This window comes from Lotus japonicus, chromosome 1, assembly GCF_012489685.1.
Source record: "Lotus japonicus ecotype B-129 chromosome 1, LjGifu_v1.2".
NCBI classification, from domain to species: domain Eukaryota; kingdom Viridiplantae; phylum Streptophyta; class Magnoliopsida; order Fabales; family Fabaceae; genus Lotus; species Lotus japonicus.
The window spans coordinates 110955415-110977694 of NC_080041.1; the positions used below are offsets into that span (position 1 = coordinate 110955415).

At 34.4% G+C, this 22280-nt stretch overlaps 1 protein-coding gene and 2 long non-coding RNA genes across 3 annotated transcripts; 1 reads left to right on the top strand and 2 right to left on the bottom strand.

Annotated features, from left to right (window-relative positions):
* Window positions 1-1309: 1309 nt before the first annotated feature.
* Window positions 1310-4139, bottom strand: LOC130732434 (uncharacterized). The gene is made up of 3 exons (XR_009017037.1): window positions 4029-4139; window positions 2099-2720; window positions 1310-1583 (listed from the first exon to the last, which is right to left on the bottom strand). It is a non-coding gene; the product is annotated as an uncharacterized LOC130732434 (long non-coding RNA).
* A 2055-nt stretch (window positions 4140-6194) lies between these two features.
* LOC130729231 (uncharacterized) lies at window positions 6195-13778 on the bottom strand. Its single transcript, XR_009015911.1, has 9 exons — window positions 13452-13778; window positions 13309-13360; window positions 13102-13207; window positions 12094-12445; window positions 11838-11998; window positions 10996-11080; window positions 10705-10840; window positions 6994-7420; window positions 6195-6908 (listed from the first exon to the last, which is right to left on the bottom strand). It is a non-coding gene; the product is annotated as an uncharacterized LOC130729231 (long non-coding RNA).
* On the top strand, window positions 8239-8972 carry LOC130729229 (18.1 kDa class I heat shock protein-like). The gene has a single exon (XM_057580899.1). The coding sequence runs from the start codon at window positions 8391-8393 to the stop codon at window positions 8871-8873; it is 483 nt and encodes a 160-aa protein (XP_057436882.1). The 5' UTR covers window positions 8239-8390; the 3' UTR covers window positions 8874-8972.
* Window positions 13779-22280: the final 8502 nt, after the last annotated feature.

Sequence of the window (22280 nt, forward strand, 5' to 3'; positions counted from 1 at the left end):
CTCAATAAGGTGATCAAGTATATTCTAGAAAGAATTGAGAGCATCCACTTTCTATTAGCTCTGTCCTACACAACTAGATATGAACTGTTCTTAACGTACATTTTTTATATATCTCATAAGTCTGTATGAACAGCACCCCAGTGTAATAAATTCATATATCAATGTGCCTTAAGAGGCACGACAAAAGAATACTTGTAATGCCTGAAGAGACAAGAGAAAGAATACTCAACAATGCATGTATAGGCGGGACAAAGAATACTCATATGTCTGGAGAGGCAGGGGTAAAAGAATAATCATTATGCCTAGAGAGGCAGAGATAAAAGAATACTCTTTATGCCCGAAGAGATAGAGGTACAAGAATACTCGTTATGCTCAACGAGGCAGGGGTAAAAGAATACTCAACAATATTTGGAGAGGCAAGATAAAGAATACTCATTTTCATGGAGAAGCAGTGGCCAAAGAATAGTCATTGTGCCTGAAGAGGCAAGTACAATAATACTTATTAGGAGAAGTCCTTGATACTTGAAAGTGGAAATCTTGATTTTTGCCAAGGACTGGACGTAGCCCACCGATATAGAGTGAACCAGGATAAAAGATTTGTGTGCATTTCCCGCTGCTTAACTCTTTACTTTATCGATTGCATAACATGTCTCTGGACGAAGCGTCTAATTAAAGTTAATCATCTACGACGTCGAACTGAATCTATTCAATCACGATCGAATTATATGGACACAATGGTGTCCCCATGGTCCAACCTTCAAATATTAACTATAATATATATGTGCATTATTGAAAAATATTTAAATATATTTTTAATCTTTGATATACTAGTAAAAATGATTTGATGAAGCACATAAGAGAAAATTATTATGGCCAAAGTTGAATAAATTTTTGTTGTGAGAGATATATTCACTTTTTTATTTTATTTTGATAGGCGCGCAAATGTTAGTTGTTAGTATATTGCTACAAATTATCCCTCCTCATGATTCAAACTCCGGCCCTTCAACTGCAATTACCCTTAGCTCAACCACTTAACTTGATCATTAGTTTCATGGCTATCGGTTGTGGGGAAGCATTCGAAAACCAAATAAGTTCAATAAATTTAAACTCACTAGATAATATTTTACAATATTTAAGTTATAACTTATTATAATTTCAAAAGTTAAAATTACTTTATTCTTCTTGTTCTTGACAGGTCTCAACAAATGACTTTCCCGGTAAAAAGAAAAAAATGCTATTAAACACTTATTATTTAACCTTTTTTTACTTAACCTTCTGAAAGGAAAAGAAAAAGAAAAAAATTACTCACTTTTGCATATTTATTTGAAAACCAGTTACTATTGTTACCCCTGAAAACGGGGCGTTACATGGAAGAATTAGTTTAGGCGGCAAATGCCATCTTTTGTGAACATTCTTTGTGGTCCATCACTCCCCATATGATTGAAGCATTGTAGAACACAAAATCGCTAGGGCAAGTCCATGGATTACCCTCAGGAAAAATTAGATCATCACATATGTGTAGAATGGTTGTGAGAAACCACCATGATGTGCCAAAGTAGACACTTAAAGCTGCCAAAGTGGGACTGGAAAACAAACAAATTAACACAGGTAAGATAAGTTGCAATATTAAACATTGTATTTTTTTCAAGTAAAATATCTATATATGTCCATGTAATGATTCCTAGCAATTTCCCAAAGTGATAAAAGAAGGGAAGAGAAAAGTAATGGATTTGGTAAACGATGGATCTGATAGAAGAAAGATAGAGGAAAATAAGTTTTGGAGTACTGTCACAAGTATGATAAGTTGCAACATTAATTTTTGATTATTGATTCATTACACAGTTTTTAGTTACAAAAAAAAGTATGTTTTTCCATAGAATTCTTATTAACAATTTCTAAAATAAAAATCCTCAAGTATCTCAAACGTGTTTGATTTTATTTATAGTTTCAAGTTACAGGTCTTCGGATCTCCAAAACTCACTTAAATTTCTTTTCTCTTTTCTACTTATGAAAAAGTGGTTTAAAAAATTGATAATAAAAGTAGTTTTTAGGGCTTGATATGTTTTAAACCATGCATCAATGATGTTGCACGTCTTACCTATACGAAGAACATAGATTTTTTAGGGATCTTCATATAGTGGCCCAATTTGAAGTCATAATAAACCCAAGTGCTTCGGACATGATGATGTACCCATAAATCTTGAATGCTACCACATACTGTGAGAGTCAACGAAGAATTTTCTGAAAGTCTCAGCCCACCCATAACCAATCATCTGCAAAATTAGGGACACAATTCAGCAGGTTAGCCATATTTTAAAAATGTATGTAATTATTCTTCAATTTCAATGATCATAAATTTAAAAAACAAGCTTATAGGTAAAGAGTATTGAATTTTGGACTCAAATTCTCTACGATCTTGGAGTCTTTCATTCAGTGATGTCAAAGGTCCTCAACCAACCTTGATCAGATAACCCTGACCTTAAAAACTTATTACACTATTGAAATATTTTTTTATAATGATTTATAGGATCTTGATCAGGCAGATGTAGTTTCCTCACTTCATTGAATTCAGGATTTGCTAACTTTATCAAATTATTTACTTGGGTTGACAGTGCTAGCAAGAAAGTAGCAAATGAGTGCCGGTTGAGTAGGGTCTTTGGTTATCTGAACTATGTGCCTAACATGTTCTGTAGGAAAATCATCCACCTCCTCTGTGTCATCTACAACAATACACAAAAAATTAGTACGCGCTCTAGAAATCAAACAATCTTGTTTAAAAACTAAAAGTATTAATTTATGAGTAATTGTGACTTGAATTATGTGCAATTGTGATACAAAACGCAATAAACATTCAGCACTTGCATTTTGTCTTTCACAATCAACCTCAAGCACGGGTAGCAATAATAAAATGACATTTGTTTATAAGGATCAAAGGAAAAAAATGGTGTTGGTAGAGTTACCAAATATGTCAAATTTGAATTCACATAATCATTTTACTTGAAAATGATAATAATAATAAAAATCAAAACGTCCTTCCTACTTATTAAAAAACATCTAACACATGCATTATTTTACTCAAATCAAAATGAACATCTAATACACTCTGGCAAAGTTAGAGTTCTGTGTTTAGGAGGGTTAATATTAAATTTATGTGCATGTGTACACGACAAAGTTAGAATTTAGTGTTTAGAATTCTTCATCTAGTACCACATGAAAAAAAGAATTCTCTCTCTACATGCATGTGCGTGCATCCACATATGTGTGATTAGTAATTGCTGAAATAAATGGTTAAAATTAATAGTTAGATGGTAATTATCATGTTAATATTATCAATAAAAATACCAATAATTTTGGTAAGTAATTATCATAGTTTTATCATCACATTTAAAAAAAATCAAATTTGATCCAAACTTAATATCATAAGTAGCATGAAAGAATAAAATAAAATATTTTTGGGCAATTTTGAGGTGGACGATGTTAAGTAGTTGTCCACCCATAATCACATATAATTTTTTGCAACTTTCATTCATAACATATATCATTTATGTCATTGAAAATGATTCGGGTATGTTTGCGTATAATTACATTTGACTTTAATTTTAATTAAAAGAATAAGATATTTTTTGATTTGGCGGAATTCAACTGGATGACTGTGCAAAACTATTTTACACTATCAGTGCATATCCATTAAACTCTACTTTTGAAACAACATAAACATAACCATTTTTTGAAACAACATAAACATAAGTATTTTTTTTGACATTCTTTCCTAACATATAACATTGTTGTTATTGAAATATGGTTGTTTCTCTTTATGAACCTACACAAATATAATTTTACAAATACCAACCAACAAATGAATAAACATGATTTTCTTAGCGTTTAACTTAGTTAGAATCAGCGTCGTTACACACAAATCCGAACAAATATTAAAACACAAATACTTGAATTAAAACAACATATGAACATATGAATGGTTAACATATATAACAAGAGTTAGTTAACAAGAATAAGAGGAAACAAGATACCATATGTGCCAACTTTTGATTCATGAATCTTGACATGTGATGATTCATCGACAACCCTGGCCATTTGAACCAGAGATGTCCTCCAATAAAATGGGTGTTTTTCAATTTTGCGAGAATATGCAAGAGCCTCACCTTGGTAGAAACCTTTTTATAAGGATAATATGGTTGTTGCTTTTATTTCATTGGTTATGGTTCAAGCGTAATGTTTGCTTTTAGATTTTATGAGACATTGGGTAATTTTTAGCTACCTCTTTATATAAGGTCATTTTTTAGGTAGGATGCAGAGTTTGTTGCTTGGTTTTAGCATTTCAGAGAGGTTGTTGTGATTTCCTTATTTTTAGGTAGTTTACTTTGACTACCCTTTTTAGGCGTTTTATCATTACCTATTCTATGGGAAAGTTTTTATCATGGTCCTCATTCTATTAAATTTAATGTTTTTCTCTCAGAAAAAAACGCAACATAAGCCGCCATTTGTTGAAAACATCAAACTCAAAATAATTAATTAAAAATTGTATATAATGTTTAAAGATATGGTAAATAAATTTGTGCAACGCACGGTTATTATATTTATTTAAAATGATATGTGAAAAATAAAAATTTCTTATTGAGTTACCTAAATTTCCTTATTAAATTGCTTTCATCTTAAAATTTATCGAAGAGAATCTCATCTCTTATTGATGATAATTTAGTATAGATCACGAGATGCACTCTAGTGTGTGTGAAAAAAATATTTATGCAATTATCTACTTTGATAAAAAAATATTTATGCAATTATCTACTTTGATAAAAAAAATATTTATGCAATTATCTACTTTGATTATATTAGAGGAAATAAAATTAAAAACCGATTAGTTGATGTTAGTTCAAATGTTTATTAGATAACGTCAAAAAAAAGTGTTTATCATATAAGTGTAAGATTAAGATCTTAGGTAGTGTTTGGTATACAGTTGGGAAGGGAGCGAAACATAATATATGCAATTTTTTTATGTGTTTTTCATATTTTTAAGATGGAACAAAACATGACATAAGTGTCTAAGAACATGACAATTTGGTTCCCTAAAAAAGGCTAGAACGGAAGGGAACGAGACATGTGCTAAAGTGGCTACCTATCAATATTGTTCACTTAGATGTTTGATTATCTGAAGAGTTGCTTGGTGTCCCATTTTTCTGCTGTCCCCTATTCTTTCCTTCCTGTTCTAAGGATGATTGAGATTTATAGTTGTTCAAGTTTGGATCCGAACACTCTTTCAACAAGTGACTCCCCTGAAATTGGATCTCTGAGATAATCTCTTCAATTGTTCTCCCCTGAACATTCTTTCTACTCTCTAACGTCTACAAGAAGACATTCTGCAAACTACTCAGTGACATACAAGCTTTGCAACGATCATATGCTGAAGATTAAGTATAAATAGACTGTTGAGAAAAGAATAGAGAGAGAAAGAGAGAGAGAGAGAGAGAGAGAGAGAGAGAGAGAGAGAGAGAGAGAGAGAGATTGTGAGAGATGAAGTAAGTAAGAGACTCAGATACGAAAAGAAAGAATACTAGAAAAGAGGATAAAGATTGAGAGAAAATGAAAAAGGATAATGTGTGAAAAAGAGTGAAGAAAAGAAGAGGGAAGAAAGAAGATTGAAATGATGAAAGTTACATTGTGCACAAGTTGAGTGGGAGTGTTCTCAAATGTTCATGAAGTGCGTCACTTAAATGGAGTTACAAAAGCTGAAATTGTTCATCATTATAAGAAGCATGTAGTTAGTTCTACAGCGATAGGGGAGGTTCTACTTAAGCAAGACTATGTATTTTAAGACCTCAAGAGAAAGAGCGACAATGAAGTAAAAGAAAAGCAAGGCTCAATTGAAATTGATTCAATGTCTATAACTGTGATAGAAAAAGCAAGAGTGAAAGAGAAAAAGAAAAAAAAGTTGAAAAGAAAAGATACCGGTTCTAAAGCCTTTGGGAGAAAAGTAGAAAGTGACTTTGATCATATGTCTTCAACATCTACACTCGTAGTTGGTCAAGTCATATAAATTAGGATTGAGAGCACCTTAAATCCATCAACTCTATCCCATACAACTAGAGATGAATGTTTTTGCATGATCTGTAAGAATGTCTTAAGTATGTATAAATCGCACCTCATGAAAACCGAATGTAATTCTTGGAAGCCTGATGAGGTTTGTACAATAATACATGTAAGGATAAGTCATAAGAATACTTGCTAGTGCCTGAAGAGGCATGAGAAATAATACTTGTTAGTTCCTGAAGAGTGATAGGAAAGAATACTTGTGTGTGCCTAGAGTGGCCTGATAAAATAATACTTGTAAGGAGAAGTTTTTGATACTTGTTAGTGAAAAGCTTGGTGGATTCCAAGAACTAAACGTAGCCCTCTAACTTTAGGTGAACAAGGATAAAATATGTGTGTACATTGTCCGCTGTCCTCTACACTACTTCTACTGTTTGCATTGTGTTCCTATAGACGATGCATCAATTTAGAGCTTTCGGTAGAAGCCAAGAGAAATCTAGTAATCGCGATAGAATTCCATTGGCATTATCCAACCCCTCGTTTATTGTGTCCCTGTGGTTTTCTTCACTTTTGTGAATAGAACTCCTTAAGACAAAAACCTTCCTAAGGTCAAGTTCAACACACAATCAAATAAACTTCCCACTCAAAGTTGAAAATGACCCTCCAACATATCAATTCCTTTAGAGTACTTTTCTCAAATTTCATAGACCTACCCAAGTTGTTCCTAATCGACCATAAAATCTGATTATATCATAGTAGTCCATTGGCAGGCAATGGTATCCTAACCCATATAATTGCTCGTATCAGGTCATTCTCCATAGGGAAGAACTCAAGATGCCACCTCAGGACTACCATATAATGATCTGCAATCAACAATGCGCCACCATAAAAAACATTGTTCAAATAAGCAAAGCAAACAAGGAAATAATCATTCTCTAGAGCGTTTACCTCCATGGCTTGCTTAGGCTGCCAAAGCATGGAAAGGCGAATTTGCATAAAGCTAAGCACAACCTTCACCCCTAGCAATTTCACAATTATAGCTCTCCTCAAATAGTCCTCTCATCCTGAGGAATAACAATCTTAGTGAAAAATGACCCTCCATAACTCCAAATCCGAGATGTCCTCAGCTACCTTTAGAATATCATCATCAAAATCCCCTTCCAAATTATCTCATGCTTGCTCCTCATAAGAGAGATCATGATCTCTCATATTTATGCTAAGACAAACGTCCTTGTACTGGACTAGGGTTTTGAGCATCGCCATCTTCAAAGTCACAACCGTTTAACAGAAAGCATTTAATTTGAGAAGCACCATAATTACCTTCGATAACAATTTCTTTGGGTCGATCATAACTCTTATCAAGCAGATTGAGTTCCTGCATCGAATGATGTAAGGATAGTTTAGTCAGTCAGAGAGGGTGAAACTAGAGAATAAAAACGATTACTTTGAAGAGAGTGTCACTCCCTCCGTTCCATAAAGAATATTGTTTTGATTTTTGTTCATATTTTCTAAAATGTTTATTGTTTTATAAAATCTAGACATTTTTTTCTAATATTTTCTACACATACTCTCATTTAGTAAATTTTCTCACACTCATCACATTTTATATTAATCAACCACAACTCTTCACTATCAACTATATTCTTCTTTATCCAATTTAAAATTTAAGAACTGCACATATTACTCGTAAAACTAAATAAAAGTATTTTAATAATATTGTACTATTAATAATTAGTATCATCTTATTCTTCATGTCACAATTTTCAACAACAATTAATCTTTGTAAAACGGGTGGAGATGCTTTGTTAGCTTAAGGATTACAATACCTACCGGCATTTATTCATATATTCTGATGGGAATTAATGCTCTAACTCCTAGAAAATATCATGTGACCAAGAAATTAAACATTACAAAATGGCAAACCACTGGAATTTGAAAACTAACATGCAGCTTGATCTGTACGCTGAAATGGATAGGGACTTCCACAATGCTACCAAGCATATATTCCTCACCATTTCTAACTTTTATTTGCCTCCGTGATTGTTCCATTGTTCCATCTCAGCGCGAAGTTGATTTTCTCAACTGAATTTAAGAATCTCAATGTGCAAAATGTTTGCAAATCCTTCAAAGATTGTTTTTAAAGTGAAAATTAGTTTTTAACTAAAACATATTAAAGTAGTTCAATTTTCGAGTGTTAGAATTGAATATTATTCAGAAAAATGAATCACATCAAAATTATGCTATAAATAAGTGTTTCTTCACACACATCTCCCACAAGTAGAATCAAAATAGCTAATTCAGCCATAGCCTAAACAACTTGAACAACATCAAATTTACTACAAAAAATGTCCATCCTTCCCAACAGCTTATTTGGTCGGAGAAGATCTGAACCACATCGTTCTCACATATGGGACCTATTCCAAGACCATGGCTTCGGAGCAGCACGAACCAGCACACCTCACATGGCTTTCCCAAGCGAACCATCGCCGATTGTCAACAGCCACATAGAGTGGAAGGAGACCCCTGAGGCTCATGTTTGCAAGGCGCATCTTCCGGGGCTCAAGCGCAGCGATGTGAGAGTGGAAGTGGACGATGACAGAGTCCTCAGCATCATTTGCAGCAAGAGTGTGGAGATGGAGGAACAGGGAGGAGGGTGGCACCGTGTGGAGGTTTCCAGTGGGCAATTCGTTCAGCGTGTTATGTTGCCTGAGAACTCCAAGGTTGATCATGTTAAGGCTTATATGGATAATGGGGTACTAACTGTTAAGGTTCCCAAGCATAGAGTTGTGGACAACCGTGTCAGAAACGTTCGAATTTCTCATGCTTGAGTATGTGACTGTGTCTGGTTTGATGAAATGGAAACTAAACTGCTATCTTTGTAGAAGAAACAAAGTTATCGAGATAAATAAATCACTGAATTTCTAAGATATGCAATGCAACTGTAGTAATTTTTGATATCAGTCCTTGTTTTATAATTTGATATATAGATACCAGGAAAATTAAGAAGAAATATGGAATTGAAATGCTATTGTATTGATTGTGCTGGAAAACTGAGAAATACTCACAGTTCCAGTTCAGGGCAAATTAGAGGAGGCGCCTTTCCCTCCCAACTTTCCACAATATTTCTGCCTACTTCCCTATGCCCCCTGATTCCCACTCACCTGATTGCCTCACACACAACGCACTCCCTGCCACCTCAACAAGGCAGTTAGTGTCAATTGTGTTAAGTGTTAACTTCTATCTGGTGCATTGCACTCTTCCTCCTCCTCTCATAAACTTAGTAATATTGGACCTGTCTACTGCACCTGGGCCTGCATCATAATATCTCACTGCTAGTTAGTGATGTAACTTCAGAGGGCCACTTCATCATTGCCACACTTCTACAGTACTAGTCTGATATGACCTATTTTGCTGCCAAGTAACTAAGATATGATAGCTTGCACTTTTAATAAAAAATTCTTAGATATCCAAAAACAATAACCTACTACTGCTGCATTGTTTTGACTAGCATGTATAGGATATCTTGAATATTTCTGCAGAATTAACTTTAATTATGTGGTTCCCTTGTTATTTAAGCCCTTGAGTGATGTACACATTTCAGGTTTTTCTGAAAGAACACTAGTTAATTTGTTCCTTTCGCAGTTGAACTATGTCTTGAACACGCTTTTTTCACTACACATGGTCCGAATCTGAGGTTACTAAAAGAGAGCCTGCTGTTGCCAGTGTCTATGAATTGCCCTTAGGAGTTGGCCGGATTTTCAGATGGGTGAAGTGGGTTGGCCTCAACTGGGGTTTCTTGGTTGACATTTTCACTTCATTAAATATCCTCATCTGCTCAAGAGGCACTCTAATTTGAGATGTCTTGGGCTCAATGATATTGATAGTAGTAATAGGCCATGTTACACAGTAAATTTGTACACATTGGGGGAATCCGTAGGGGTCTATTTTGTCGCACACTACGCCAGAAAATGCCTTTTAAAGCGCTTAAGGAGCGCTGTAACTCTTGGCACTTTAAAAGGTCCTTAAAGCGCTTTTGGGTCTTATTAAAAGCGCTTTATCATGAGACCTATTAAAGCGCTTTTATATTAGAAAAGCCTTTAAAAATGTATAGATACTACAGCGTCTAAAATAAAAAAAGCGCTGTAAAAACGGTATTACACATTTAGCATACAAAAAGTCAAAACTCATTAATCAGCTTTAATTTTAAGAAAATTGATGATAAAATATATTTAAACTAGAAATTTATATGATAATAGAATTCGGGGATACAGTAAAGAATCAATTACACATTCAAAGCTCACTTACAAAGCCCCCCCAAAGTTAAATATCAAAGCTCACTTCCCATAACCCTCAGGTCCAACACAAAAACTCCCAAATCGGATTGAAAAAAATCCATATATAGTCCTAGCTGTTTTTGTTTTAACATTCATATTGAAAAGATGAAAGCAAACGACCATGAATCAATAATAGCACCAGCAGAATATGAAGTAGATGCCATATCTAGTTCTCCAAAAATCTACAAAAAATAATAAAATAATGCTTGCTAAATACTGATCTACTAAATTTTAGACATAATACTGTGCAATAACAGAGATGTGACTTCAGTATTGCAACAAAGCAACAACAGGAAAAATGAAACTACTAAGGAAGATGACTTACATTCTTGTCAAGAGGATTTTCCGAAGTCAAATTTCTACCAACTGGAGATTTCAACTGAAGTTTTAACACCAGAAGTAGCAGCATTGCCTGGTCTAATGCGCTCTTTGACGTGCCCTAAATATGCATTAAGTAAGACCTGCGAATTAGATTATTAAATTAGAATTTGTTTAAGTAGAAAACTAAAGGCTACTTTATCCGTCTTACTAGATTTACCAAATTTAATTAAAAATTTACAAACATAAAAGAATTCAGCTGCTCAGGGAGAGGAGCTTAGGAAGCTGATTAATGCACCTGCTTACATGTGTATATGCAACATTTTCTGGATAAGGGTTGTCCTTATACATGATGATTTCATATCATTTTCACTTGGCCTGCACTGTTCCATTTGAAAGTTCAGGACTATATTCTAGAGATTGAATAATCAGGTAGATGTATTATTTTGAAGAAACTGTTTAACGTGATTAATAAATTAAGACACCAACAACCAGTCTTATTGAAAAGATTCTACAATATAACCAAGACAAGACTTCAAATACCATATTCTAGAAATTTAGAACACTGATTAAAAAGTACTAAAATTCAAAGATAAACCTAAATAGCAACACTAATCATCAAAGTTAAGTATACACCTTGTCTTACCAATTCAACTCCTAATAAACAACACAGAACCAATCCTGAAACAGTCTCAGAGAAAACACATCATTTTTTTGTGAAAATGAACAAAAAAACATAGAAACTTGAAGATGACTCTTGACATATGAAATTGTTAGCCCTTTAACATCCACAAACTACTCTCTCTAACCCGTCAAGTTGGGTACATACACTAGATGAAATTTGGCGAAACAAAAATTGCAAAGGTCATACATATCCTCCTATCATTCACCACAAGGATGTGTTGTCTACAATTTCATACAAAACGTGAGCAATTGTTCCGTTTCAAAGTACAAGGTGACTCAGAATGTTGTTGTTCATTCATCTAGGCTAGAAAGGGCACATGAGTCTGTTTGGTGCAGAAAGCTTTGCGAGAAACAAAATTTCAACATGAAAATGTGAAACGGTAGTCATGAATCATGAATGAACAGAATCAGAGTAGAGTATTAAGACGAAACCGAGAGGAGGAGAGAGAGACCGACCCGGGAGAGTGAAAGGGGAGGAGCGATTGCGCGTGACAGAGAGAGAGAGAGAGGCCGACCTGGGAGAGTGAAAGGGGAGAGCAACGACGGCCTGGTGCTTCACGACTTTTCTTTTTTGTGATGGTCCCAGCAACACGCCTGCTCTTCATCTTCAGAATAACCTGATGCACAAAAAGAGCTTCCAAAGAGTCATTACAATTGCAGATTGGTGAATCGAATACTTCTAGCTAGAATACAATATAAATACTTTTTTCACCTCTACTATACTCCTGCAAATGTCTAGAGAACACCATATCCATGTTTTACAACAATACTTGCTAATTCCCCTGCTGCTGCCCTGAGCTACAATGAGAGCAAGGAGCTAGTTTCTATGGGAATGATTGATTCTAAGTGGCTTAATCAGTCTACAACCAAATCAGGACCACTCATTTTTCACATCCAGCTACTATTCCCACAGAGCAGATAGAAGGAAGAGGCGTGCATTGAAGAGCCATGATCATAAGAACAAAAGCTGCTGGTTTATGTGCTTTCGCAGTAAAAGAAGGTCATAGTACATTGTCTTAACTCATGCTCCTGTACATCTGGTGTGGATAAAGAGAGAAAGAGCCCTAGAACCAAGATGACAAGACATATGAAATTGTTAGCCCCTTAACATCCACAAACTAAAGAGCAAGCTTAGGAGCAACCTCTGAAAAAAAAGTCCATCAAAAAAGAAGAAAATCGATCAGAAGTTCATCAATCTTAGCATATAATAAAGACAACACCAACAATAAACATATCAAGAAAAATTAAAATTTAACCTATGTAGTGACAAGTTCATTATGTGAGCCCATGATAGAACTGAACCGGGTGCGCATCCTTGACACATTCACGAAAAATAAATAATCCTTATGAATACATATTAACACAATAGGTTCCAATCCAAATACACGGAATATGAAAAAGGGATCTATCAAAACACGCATACAATAGGTGCAGGAAACTTTTATATGGTATTGGAACATTCAAGTTCCAAAATATAAGAAACATTTTTGACGAAACACGAATTTATGAATAACCCATTTTACGAGCTGAAGCCTCTTGTAACTCTAAGCGTTTCATTGCGAAAACCTGTTCCATTCAAGGTTGATGTGATATTGCCACTGAGTGGTAACCATACTGAGAATAACTGGCCCAACGAAAATGCTACTCAAAATTCAGATAAATTCAACTTGGGTAAAAGCTAAAAACCAATACTCTTGAATTGAAACTTCTAATTAAATACCTTGCAGATACTGTATCTGTGGTCCACTGCAACGTGCATAATTTTTTCTGCATTCCATCCTATTCCAGTGATAGTCAGCAGAAGGTGGAGCCACACTCTCTTGAACCTAAAAAAAGTGAAATCAATCACAAATAAGAAACTTGTTGATGAGTGACGAGCTTGCTCCCAAATAAGCATGAAATTTTTCATGGGATAGAAAACACATACCAGTGGTGTCACAAAGAAAACGATTGTTCCCGATGGCTGTTAAAATCTAAACCTAATATCACAATGCGAATCTGAATGAGCAAACAAAGAACAACGATTGTTAAAATCTAAACCTAATTTCAGATACCGCTCAAATACCTCACCATATCATGCGACGACGGCGAGTAGTTTCCGACTGAGGGATGATTACGGTTTTGAATAGCTGATAGCTCGTTCTCGCGCTCAAGGATCGGTCGTCGTGATCGGAGGACTTGGCGACGAGTTGGAGGGCGAGGCGAAGTTGGAGATGTCGGCGGCCGGCGCCGGAGAAGGTGTGTTGGGACCATGCGAAGAAGAATTGGAGAAGTAGCTAGGGTTTCTGTTTCGAAACCTCCATTATTCACGACAGTTATCAGAAAATGAAATGAGAGAGTGTGAATCATTGGGCAAAACTGCAAAAGAGAAAGGGAAGAAGGATTCGTCACAAAATTATGCTATTTTAGTAGCGACCCCGTCACAAAAATATAAATTTCTAACTCAAAAGGGGAATTCAGCGACGGATTATTAGTGGGGGATAAGTTCCGTCGCTATTTTACGAGAATATCTGTGCCAAATGTTGTAAATGAAATTTTACTCTAAACCGCTTATTTAGGAAAGTGCTGTAAGAGGCCTCCGTGTCACTTTCTAAAGCGCTTCATCTAAACAGCGTTTTAAAACATACGCTTTAAAAGACATTTTCTGATGTTGTGGTAGTTTATTAGATTTACCACGAATCTAGTTTTTATTCATTCAATATCTCCACCTAGATTTCTTTTTGCATTATGGCGAGGACTTTTTTTTGACAGAAACCAAAATTCATTAAATCAAATGGAAGCTACATCCATGGATAGGAGTCCTTCGATACTCGAAGGAGCGTCTGCTATCCAAACAAAACATTGACTCGAAAGGACATATTTAGACATAAAGTCAGCAGGCATATTACAACCGCGACGAACATAACATAAACTAAAGGAATGAAAACTAGAAACCAAAGCCACACAATCCGAAACAATAGAAGCTAAGTACGACAACTGAGAAGAGAAAGTAGACCAAGCACGAACAAGTGGTAAGTTATCCGTCTCAAAGATCACATCCCGGAACTCCAAATCAATCGCAAGATGCATCGCCCACCTCAACGCAAGCGCTTCAGCCACGGTTACGTCCCTCATTTGAAATTCACGAGCTGCAGCTGAGGCGAGAACAGCACCACGGAAGTCCTCGCATTATGGCGAGGACTTAGCTTGCAAATCATTTTTTTTACGGTAGCTTGCAAATCATTTTGAATGTATTATGTATATATGCTTTCTTTGGTAGTTTTATCTATAGCTTCATTGTATTCATAGATGTAACAAGCTATGTATATTGTATAATATTCAGTTTGTCCCATATGGGTTGTAAAATCTAGCATATCAGTGCATTCATGGACGAAATTAATGGTGGTCTTCCTATTCCAACACAACGACCATGAGTTATAGAGAATCATGTTCTTCAGGGTTGTGTTGAATTTCTAAGGCATGAAAGTTTATTTAAATTCATAGTTAATAGTAATATATTTAAATACGTCATAAGACTTAAATAGTTATATAATAAAAATCTAGTGTACAATTATCTTCTTTCCGATGTAAAAAAAATAAAAAATTATCTATGTTTTCAAGTGATGCCTGAAGTGTTCCAGGGTATAAGCCTTAGGGACCCTCCAGAGTTCATGGCTGAGTCGGGTAAGAGTGACATAACAACAATGATATATACACACCTCATTTTTTATACACTTCTGTTAACACCAAAATTTACAGGTTTGGAAATTAATCATTGAGATATGGTGTACATGGATGCATGGTATGTTTTAGTGTAATTTTTACCCTTTACAACCAAATTATTATTATTTTCCTATATTGGTCGAAAAATGGTATTGTCACTGGGTCGAAACTCATTTGACAAACTCATTATATCAAAGTGGTCGAAATATGATATTGGCATTGGGTCGAGAATCATGTGGCACATATTTAAATTGCTAAATGATGGTTGAAGTTATATGGTCATATACTAGATTAGTATTTCGACCAAGTAGTATTTGTTAAAGTGGAAAAATATGGCATCATGTTAATGCCAAGTTCAAAGGGAAAACAACGTGGCAGCATGCATGGTGAATTCAATCAGCTTCTTGATTCATTAAAGACTAGTTACATTCAGAGGAGAACTCCACTAACAACTAGGTGGCTTGCTTCGACACATATTGGCTCAAGGTGATAAGAGAAGAATATCAATTTCGACATCAGAGACGAAATGCAAGTGTTGGAAGCAAAGTGGAACTTACTAGAATAAGCCGTTAGTGGAAATTACTAGTGGGCTTAAGCAGTTTATTTTAAATAAACACATGTCTATTAGTAGTGGGTTAGTGGCTATTGAAGTGGAATAGAGGGAAATGTGGCAGTTACTTACTGAAGATGCAACGTGGACGTGGCTTGGAAAATGGAAGTGGCTGCAAGTTATTTTATTTGTAATTATGCCAAGTGTATGGCTAGTGTAGGGAGTTATTTTCTAAGATTTAATCTCTACCGTAGGATCTAGTTGCAGTTTCATTCCAAGTTCTATAAGTAGCAAATCTGATTGTAAAATTACTCAGACTCACACAATTACTCAAAACTCTCAATGGATGCCTCAAAGTCTCATGTGACATATGGCTACAAAGAGACTAAGAGTGTGCTGTGATTCTCACCTTTAATTTTCAATGCAATGTTATTTCCTTTGCCATTTTGATTTCCTTTTATTTTTTGTTCTTCTTTTTCCTTTCGATCCTCTACTTTTTTTTCCCTTTTGTTCATACCGTTCTTCACAAAAACCCAACCTTGACATTTAAAACGTCTTCACTAAAGAACCCAGAAAGGACTTCGAATCCGGTCCTTAAATTGCTTTTGGATTCTGTTTGTTTACCAAAAATCAGCGTAAACAAATTGGCACGCCCAGTGGGACCATTTTAGTGAAAACTAAGTTTTAAAGTGTCATTTATATCTTCCACATATTGGTTTTGAGAACTTTCCAAGACCAAATTATCAAAGACCACTGTGACTTCATTTTTGGTCTGTGTACTTCAGCGTGATAAGTTTACGTCAAAATTGATTCATTTCAATTTGATTTTCATATAAATCAATCTTGACGTACAGACATAATCAAGTGGAATTTATATTTGTTTGCCAATTAAAGTATTGGTAATTCTGTTCGTATTGGGGAAGTCCAAAACTTTTGAAAATGTTTAATGGCAGAATAATAAATGATGTCATTTATGAAAATTCTGGGCAAAGAGCAAATCAAAATGGTCAAGAACATACCCAGTTCAACACATTGGGAATGACCATGCCTTTGATTCAAAGTGGTTCAATGAATTTATTTCCTTCAAATTCAACCACTAATATTGATTTACAATTAATTAGGCAACAAATTGATGAGAGTAAGTACAACATGGTGAACATGTTGACACAACAGATGTCGACTATGCTTAATCCTCTCATTCAAAATACTCAACACTTGACTCGACAATTGTGTCGAATTGCTGATGTTTTTGGAGCACCGCCTTTGAACCAAACATTCCAGCAAGTTCCTGATTATGATCAAAGTGTGCCTCTAAATTTTACTCAACATGAAGTTCAGAATTTTAGTCAAAATGAACCTCAAAATTTGCCTCAAGATCAGAATTTTGGTCCAAACGAAGTTCTGAATGGACAAGAAAATTCAGTCCAAAATCAGCCACAGAATTTTGATCAGAATTTAGACAACAATGTCTTAGTTAATCGAAATCAAAATGACTATGGGGGGCCACAAAATGTGGCCAACGCTGTCGAAGAAGTTCTAAATCATCATGGTTTCAATGTTGGATATGCCAATCGTCCAAATTTCACGTCTCCGTTTTCTGAAGTAGTTCTTCAAACAGAACTACCAAGGGGAGGAAAGGTTCCAAAAGTTACTAAATTTTCAGGAGACACAGGTGAATCAACTGTTGAGCATATTGCAAGGTACCAACTTGAAATTTGTGATCTTGCTAATAATGAACTGTTGAAAATGAAATATTTTTCAAGTTCCTTGACGAAAAATGCTTTCACTTGGTTTACTACTCTATCTCCTAATTCGATCCATAATTGGAATGAATTGGAAATGGCTTTCATGAGCAATTCTTTAGAGGAGAAACCAAAGTGACATTAATGGACTTGGCTAATGTTGAGAGGCAACCGAATGAGCCAATTGATGACTACTTAATTCGATTTAGGCATATGGAAACTAGATGTTCTACTCATGTGCCTGAATTCGAATTAGTAAAAATGGCTATTGGGGGCCTATACTATTCGATTAAAAAGAATTTGGTTAATGATGAGTTCATAGATATGACTCAATTGGCTCATAAGGTTAAAATGGTAGAGAAACTAAGGCTTGAGAAATACAAGCCTGAAGAAGATTTTCAAGGAGAAGAAAGTTCTTGCATAAGAGCCACTCAGAATCCTGAAATTGGTCAAGATGAAATTGATCAATCTGATGAGGATAGTGGTAGTGATGAAAATGAAGTGAATATGGCTGAATTTCAGCCAAAGTCTCCCTATACTTATGAAGATGAGAGCAAAGGAAAATTTCAAGCAAAATCCTTCAAAGGATTGAAGACTACAAGTGACTATCGGAAGGTTATGGTGAAAAGGAGTCAGAATTTGCCAAGGACCTCAAGCCCAAAAGGGGTTGGCTGAAATATAAATATTTTTGTTTGAAATTCGGCATACATTGCCGAAATTCGGCACACGTTGCCGAAAAAAAAAGAGAAATGTTCTTCGTGGCAAAATGATATGCCAACTTGGTAAGAAACAATGAATTGGTCGAAGTTTGTGTTGCTAAGTATTGGGGTCATGGCTGAGATTTGATATTGGCTTTGGATTGATATTATATGTTCATGAAACATATTACCATGGTAATATCCAAATGCCAGTGTCGAAATGTTGAAATTGCATGATGGTACTGGACGTATCTCGACCATGTTAGAAAATGATATCATTTCGACCAAAGAAAATGAATCATGGCTTACTCTTGAACTCTTCCAATTTTCTAATTTTTCCACTAATCTTTGGCTTAGCCATTAATTGGTTAAGTCGAATTTTATATGCTGAAGGTGGCAGGTAGCAATCAAAATGGAGAGTTACAATTTCAAAAGAAAAATGGCTAAGTGATTACAAAAGGCCATGAGGTGTTTGCTCAAAATTTTGGTGATATAACTCAAAATGTCATTCCTCTCACTTCATTCGAGAAACAACATTTTGGGGGGCCTCTGTTAACACCAAAATTTACAGGTTTGGAAATTAATCATTGAGATATGGTGTACATGGATGCATGGTATGTTTTAGTGTAATTTTTACCCTTTACAACCAAATTATTATTATTTTCCTATATTGGTCGAAAAATGGTATTGTCACTGGGTCGAAACTCATTTGACAAACTCATTATATCAAAGTGGTCGAAATATGATATTGGCATTGGGTCGAGAATCATGTGGCACATATTTAAATTGCTAAATGATGGTTGAAGTTATATGGTCATATACTAGATTAGTATTTCGACCAAGTAGTATTTGTTAAAGTGGAAAAATATGGCATCATGTTAATACCAAGTTCAAAGGGAAAACAACGTGGCAGCATGCATGGTGAATTCAATCAGCTTCTTGATTCATTAAAGACTAGTTACATTCAGAGGAGAACTCCACTAACAACTAGGTGGCTTGCTTCGACACATATTGGCTCAAGGTGATAAGAGAAGAATATCAATTTCGACATCAGAGACGAAATGCAAGTGTTGGAAGCAAAGTGGAACTTACTAGAATAAGCCGTTAGTGGAAATTACTAGTGGGCTTAAGCAGTTTATTTTAAATAAACACATGTCTATTAGTAGTGGGTTAGTGGCTATTGAAGTGGAATAGAGGGAAATGTGGCAGTTACTTACTGAAGATGCAACGTGGACGTGGCTTGGAAAATGGAAGTGGCTGCAAGTTATTTTATTTGTAATTATGCCAAGTGTATGGCTCTAGTGTAGGGAGTTATTTTCTAAGATTTAATCTCTACCGTAGGATCTAGTTGCAGTTTCATTCCAAGTTCTATAAGTAGCAAATCTGATTGTAAAATTACTCAGACTCACACAATTACTCAAAACTCTCAATGAATGCCTCAAAGTCTCATGTGACATATGGCTACAAAGAGACTAAGAGTGTGCTGTGATTCTCACCTTTAATTTTCAATGCAATGTTATTTCCTTTGCCATTTTGATTTCATTTTATTTTTTGTTCTTCTTTTTCCTTTCGATCCTCTACTTTTTTTTTTCCCTTTTGTTCATACCGTTCTTCACAAAAACCCAACCTTGACATTTAAAACGTCTTCACTAAAGAACCCAGAAAGGACTTCGAATCCGGTCCTTAAATTGCTTTTGGATTCTGTTTGTTTACCAAAAATCAGCGTAAACAACTTCATTTCCAATTATTTCTATTTTTATGTCTCTTCTCTTATCATCTATCACATTTTATACTTTATTTTTCTTATTTTTTCTTTTCTTCCTATTTCTCTCCTCCTCCATTTCTTTCCACCTCATTTTGAGGTGTGAATCACTAATTATTCCTCTTGTGTTATTTCTTGAATTATAAGATTAATTGTTTTGCTTGTAGCCTGGATTGGGACTTATGGTTATTTCCATGTTATTGACCTTGTTGGAAGCTTACTCTCTCCCTTGGTTAACATTCCTAAGTGATATGATAAGATGAAGGTAGATCGAGTTGGACTTGTCAATCACTGAAGCTATATATTAAGCCATGGTAGCTAACGGTGGGTATGAAAAAATGATTCAAAATCATACATCTTCTTATTCACTAGGACCAAGTTTAATTAAACATATAATTTGAGATATAAGCATGTCCTAAACACAGTTGTGAGTAAAACAAGATTAACCGGTGTTGTCTTAGTTCGAGAGTTGTGTAATTCTCTTTAAGAAAAGTTCAAATTGGTTCGTAAAAAGTAAAATATAGTAAAAATTAACATTATTTGACATTTAAGGTGGACGCTAAAATTTTCATTCCTACCTATAGTAAAAAATAAAAATATTTGTTTTAGTATATGATTTAACTGTAGTCTATACGCCTGCTACTGCTAGCCTCTTTACTCATAGATTTGTTGGCCTACATAAAATTCTTATTATTAAACAAACCTTTAAATGACTTATTTTGGTTGATCTTATAGGCCATATTTGGAAGAGTTTATTTGAGCTCATATGATAACATAATCGCTTGTGTAAGTGTTTGTGAGGGCTTATGCAAACAGCTTATGGCTTATCATAAGTTGTTTTGAACTTATTTTCATAAGCTATTCGAAATAGCTTATGAAAAATAGTTTATGCTTATATATAGCTTAGTTTCAATTTATTTCAACAAATACTTAAAAATAACTTATGAATAAGCGTTTAAGTCGATATAAGCGCTTACGGTCGCTTTTGACCATAAGCGCTTAATTAAGTGTTTTTTCCAAACATGGCCATAGTATAAGTTCTTATGCAAGTATGTTGAGGCAAGCTTATGACATACTCATGAACAAACGCTTATTGACATAAACGCTTAATTAAGCTATTTACTCTAACGCACTTGTGAATCTTAAAGTTATGTAGAGGATCAAACCTGTGTACCCAAATCCGTTTGTTTTGGGTTGGATATACGTAAGTTTAATAAAAGTGAGTTTGATATAATTAAATGTTAAAAAATATATTTTTGTTTGGAAATGATATACAAAAGTTTTTTTTTTTATAAGCCAAATACAATAACACAAGGGGTGCGCCTAAATAGAAAAGAGGAGAAGAAAAAAATAGAAAAGTTATTATCAGTGACACACCCACTAATAAAAAAGAAAAGGGATAAACTACAAAGAAGAAACACACGAATAGAAACAGAGTATCGAAATCCAGTGGGAATACCAAACTAAAATAACAAACTAAAGAAACAAAAAATGTCCTTCTAATACTTCCAAATACACGACCAAGCGGTGGAATTCCAAAGATAAGTCATATGTATCTAAGATCAGTACCTGCCAGCAACACGAAATCAAACCCAATACAAAATCCATTCTGGTCCACATTACTATAACAAGGCAATAAATATTGAGGGATGCGTCTTCCAGTTATAGAAGGAGCAACGAAACCCTTTTGCTTTCTCAGTCAACCACCGCCACTATCTCAATTGGATCAAATCCAAAAAATAAATGTTAAGATTTATTAAATGATATACAAAAGTAAATTTAAAAAATAAATGTTGTTTGGATAGAGTAAATTGCAATCACTTTTAATGATATATTTTTCAATACACCCTTTTATTAAATTTTTTTCTTGAAATTTATAAATTTCTTAAAACTTATTACTATTAACACGAAAAAAATCTCAATACAACCTTTTATTAAGATTTTTAAATTTCTTAAAATTTGTTAGTATTCATTTAACACTATTTTGCAAACTCTATTTCATTAGTTAAAAATAATAAAATCATGTGATGTGAGTCTCACAAAATTGTAGTGGAATACATGTAATTTAGTAGATTCCACACAAAATTCAATTAATAAAATAGAGTGTTGTCTAAAGATAATAAAGACAATTGAATTTCTTACAAAGTACACTTCTTAGTAGATTCCACACAAAATTCAATTAATAAATTGTAGTGGAATACATGTTTTTTACTTTGTTTTTGTTTTCATTTCCTTCTCTCTCTTAGTTGTAGAATTTCATGTGATATCTACTAAATTATATTTATATTGGTCTTACTACTAATTAGGTGTGACACACATGATTTTAATTAATAAAAAGCGAATATTGAAAGAGAGTGTTAAAGCGAATTTGAGAGACGGCCTCTTGAAATAACTAATGATAATTATACTTACAAACTTTATTAAATCATATATTCTAAATAATAT

What these genes read in the sequence shown, in the direction of transcription:
- LOC130729229 (XM_057580899.1), top strand. Translation starts at nt 8,391, where the DNA reads ATGTCCATCCTTCCCAACAGCTTATTTGGTCGGAGAAGATCTGAACCA.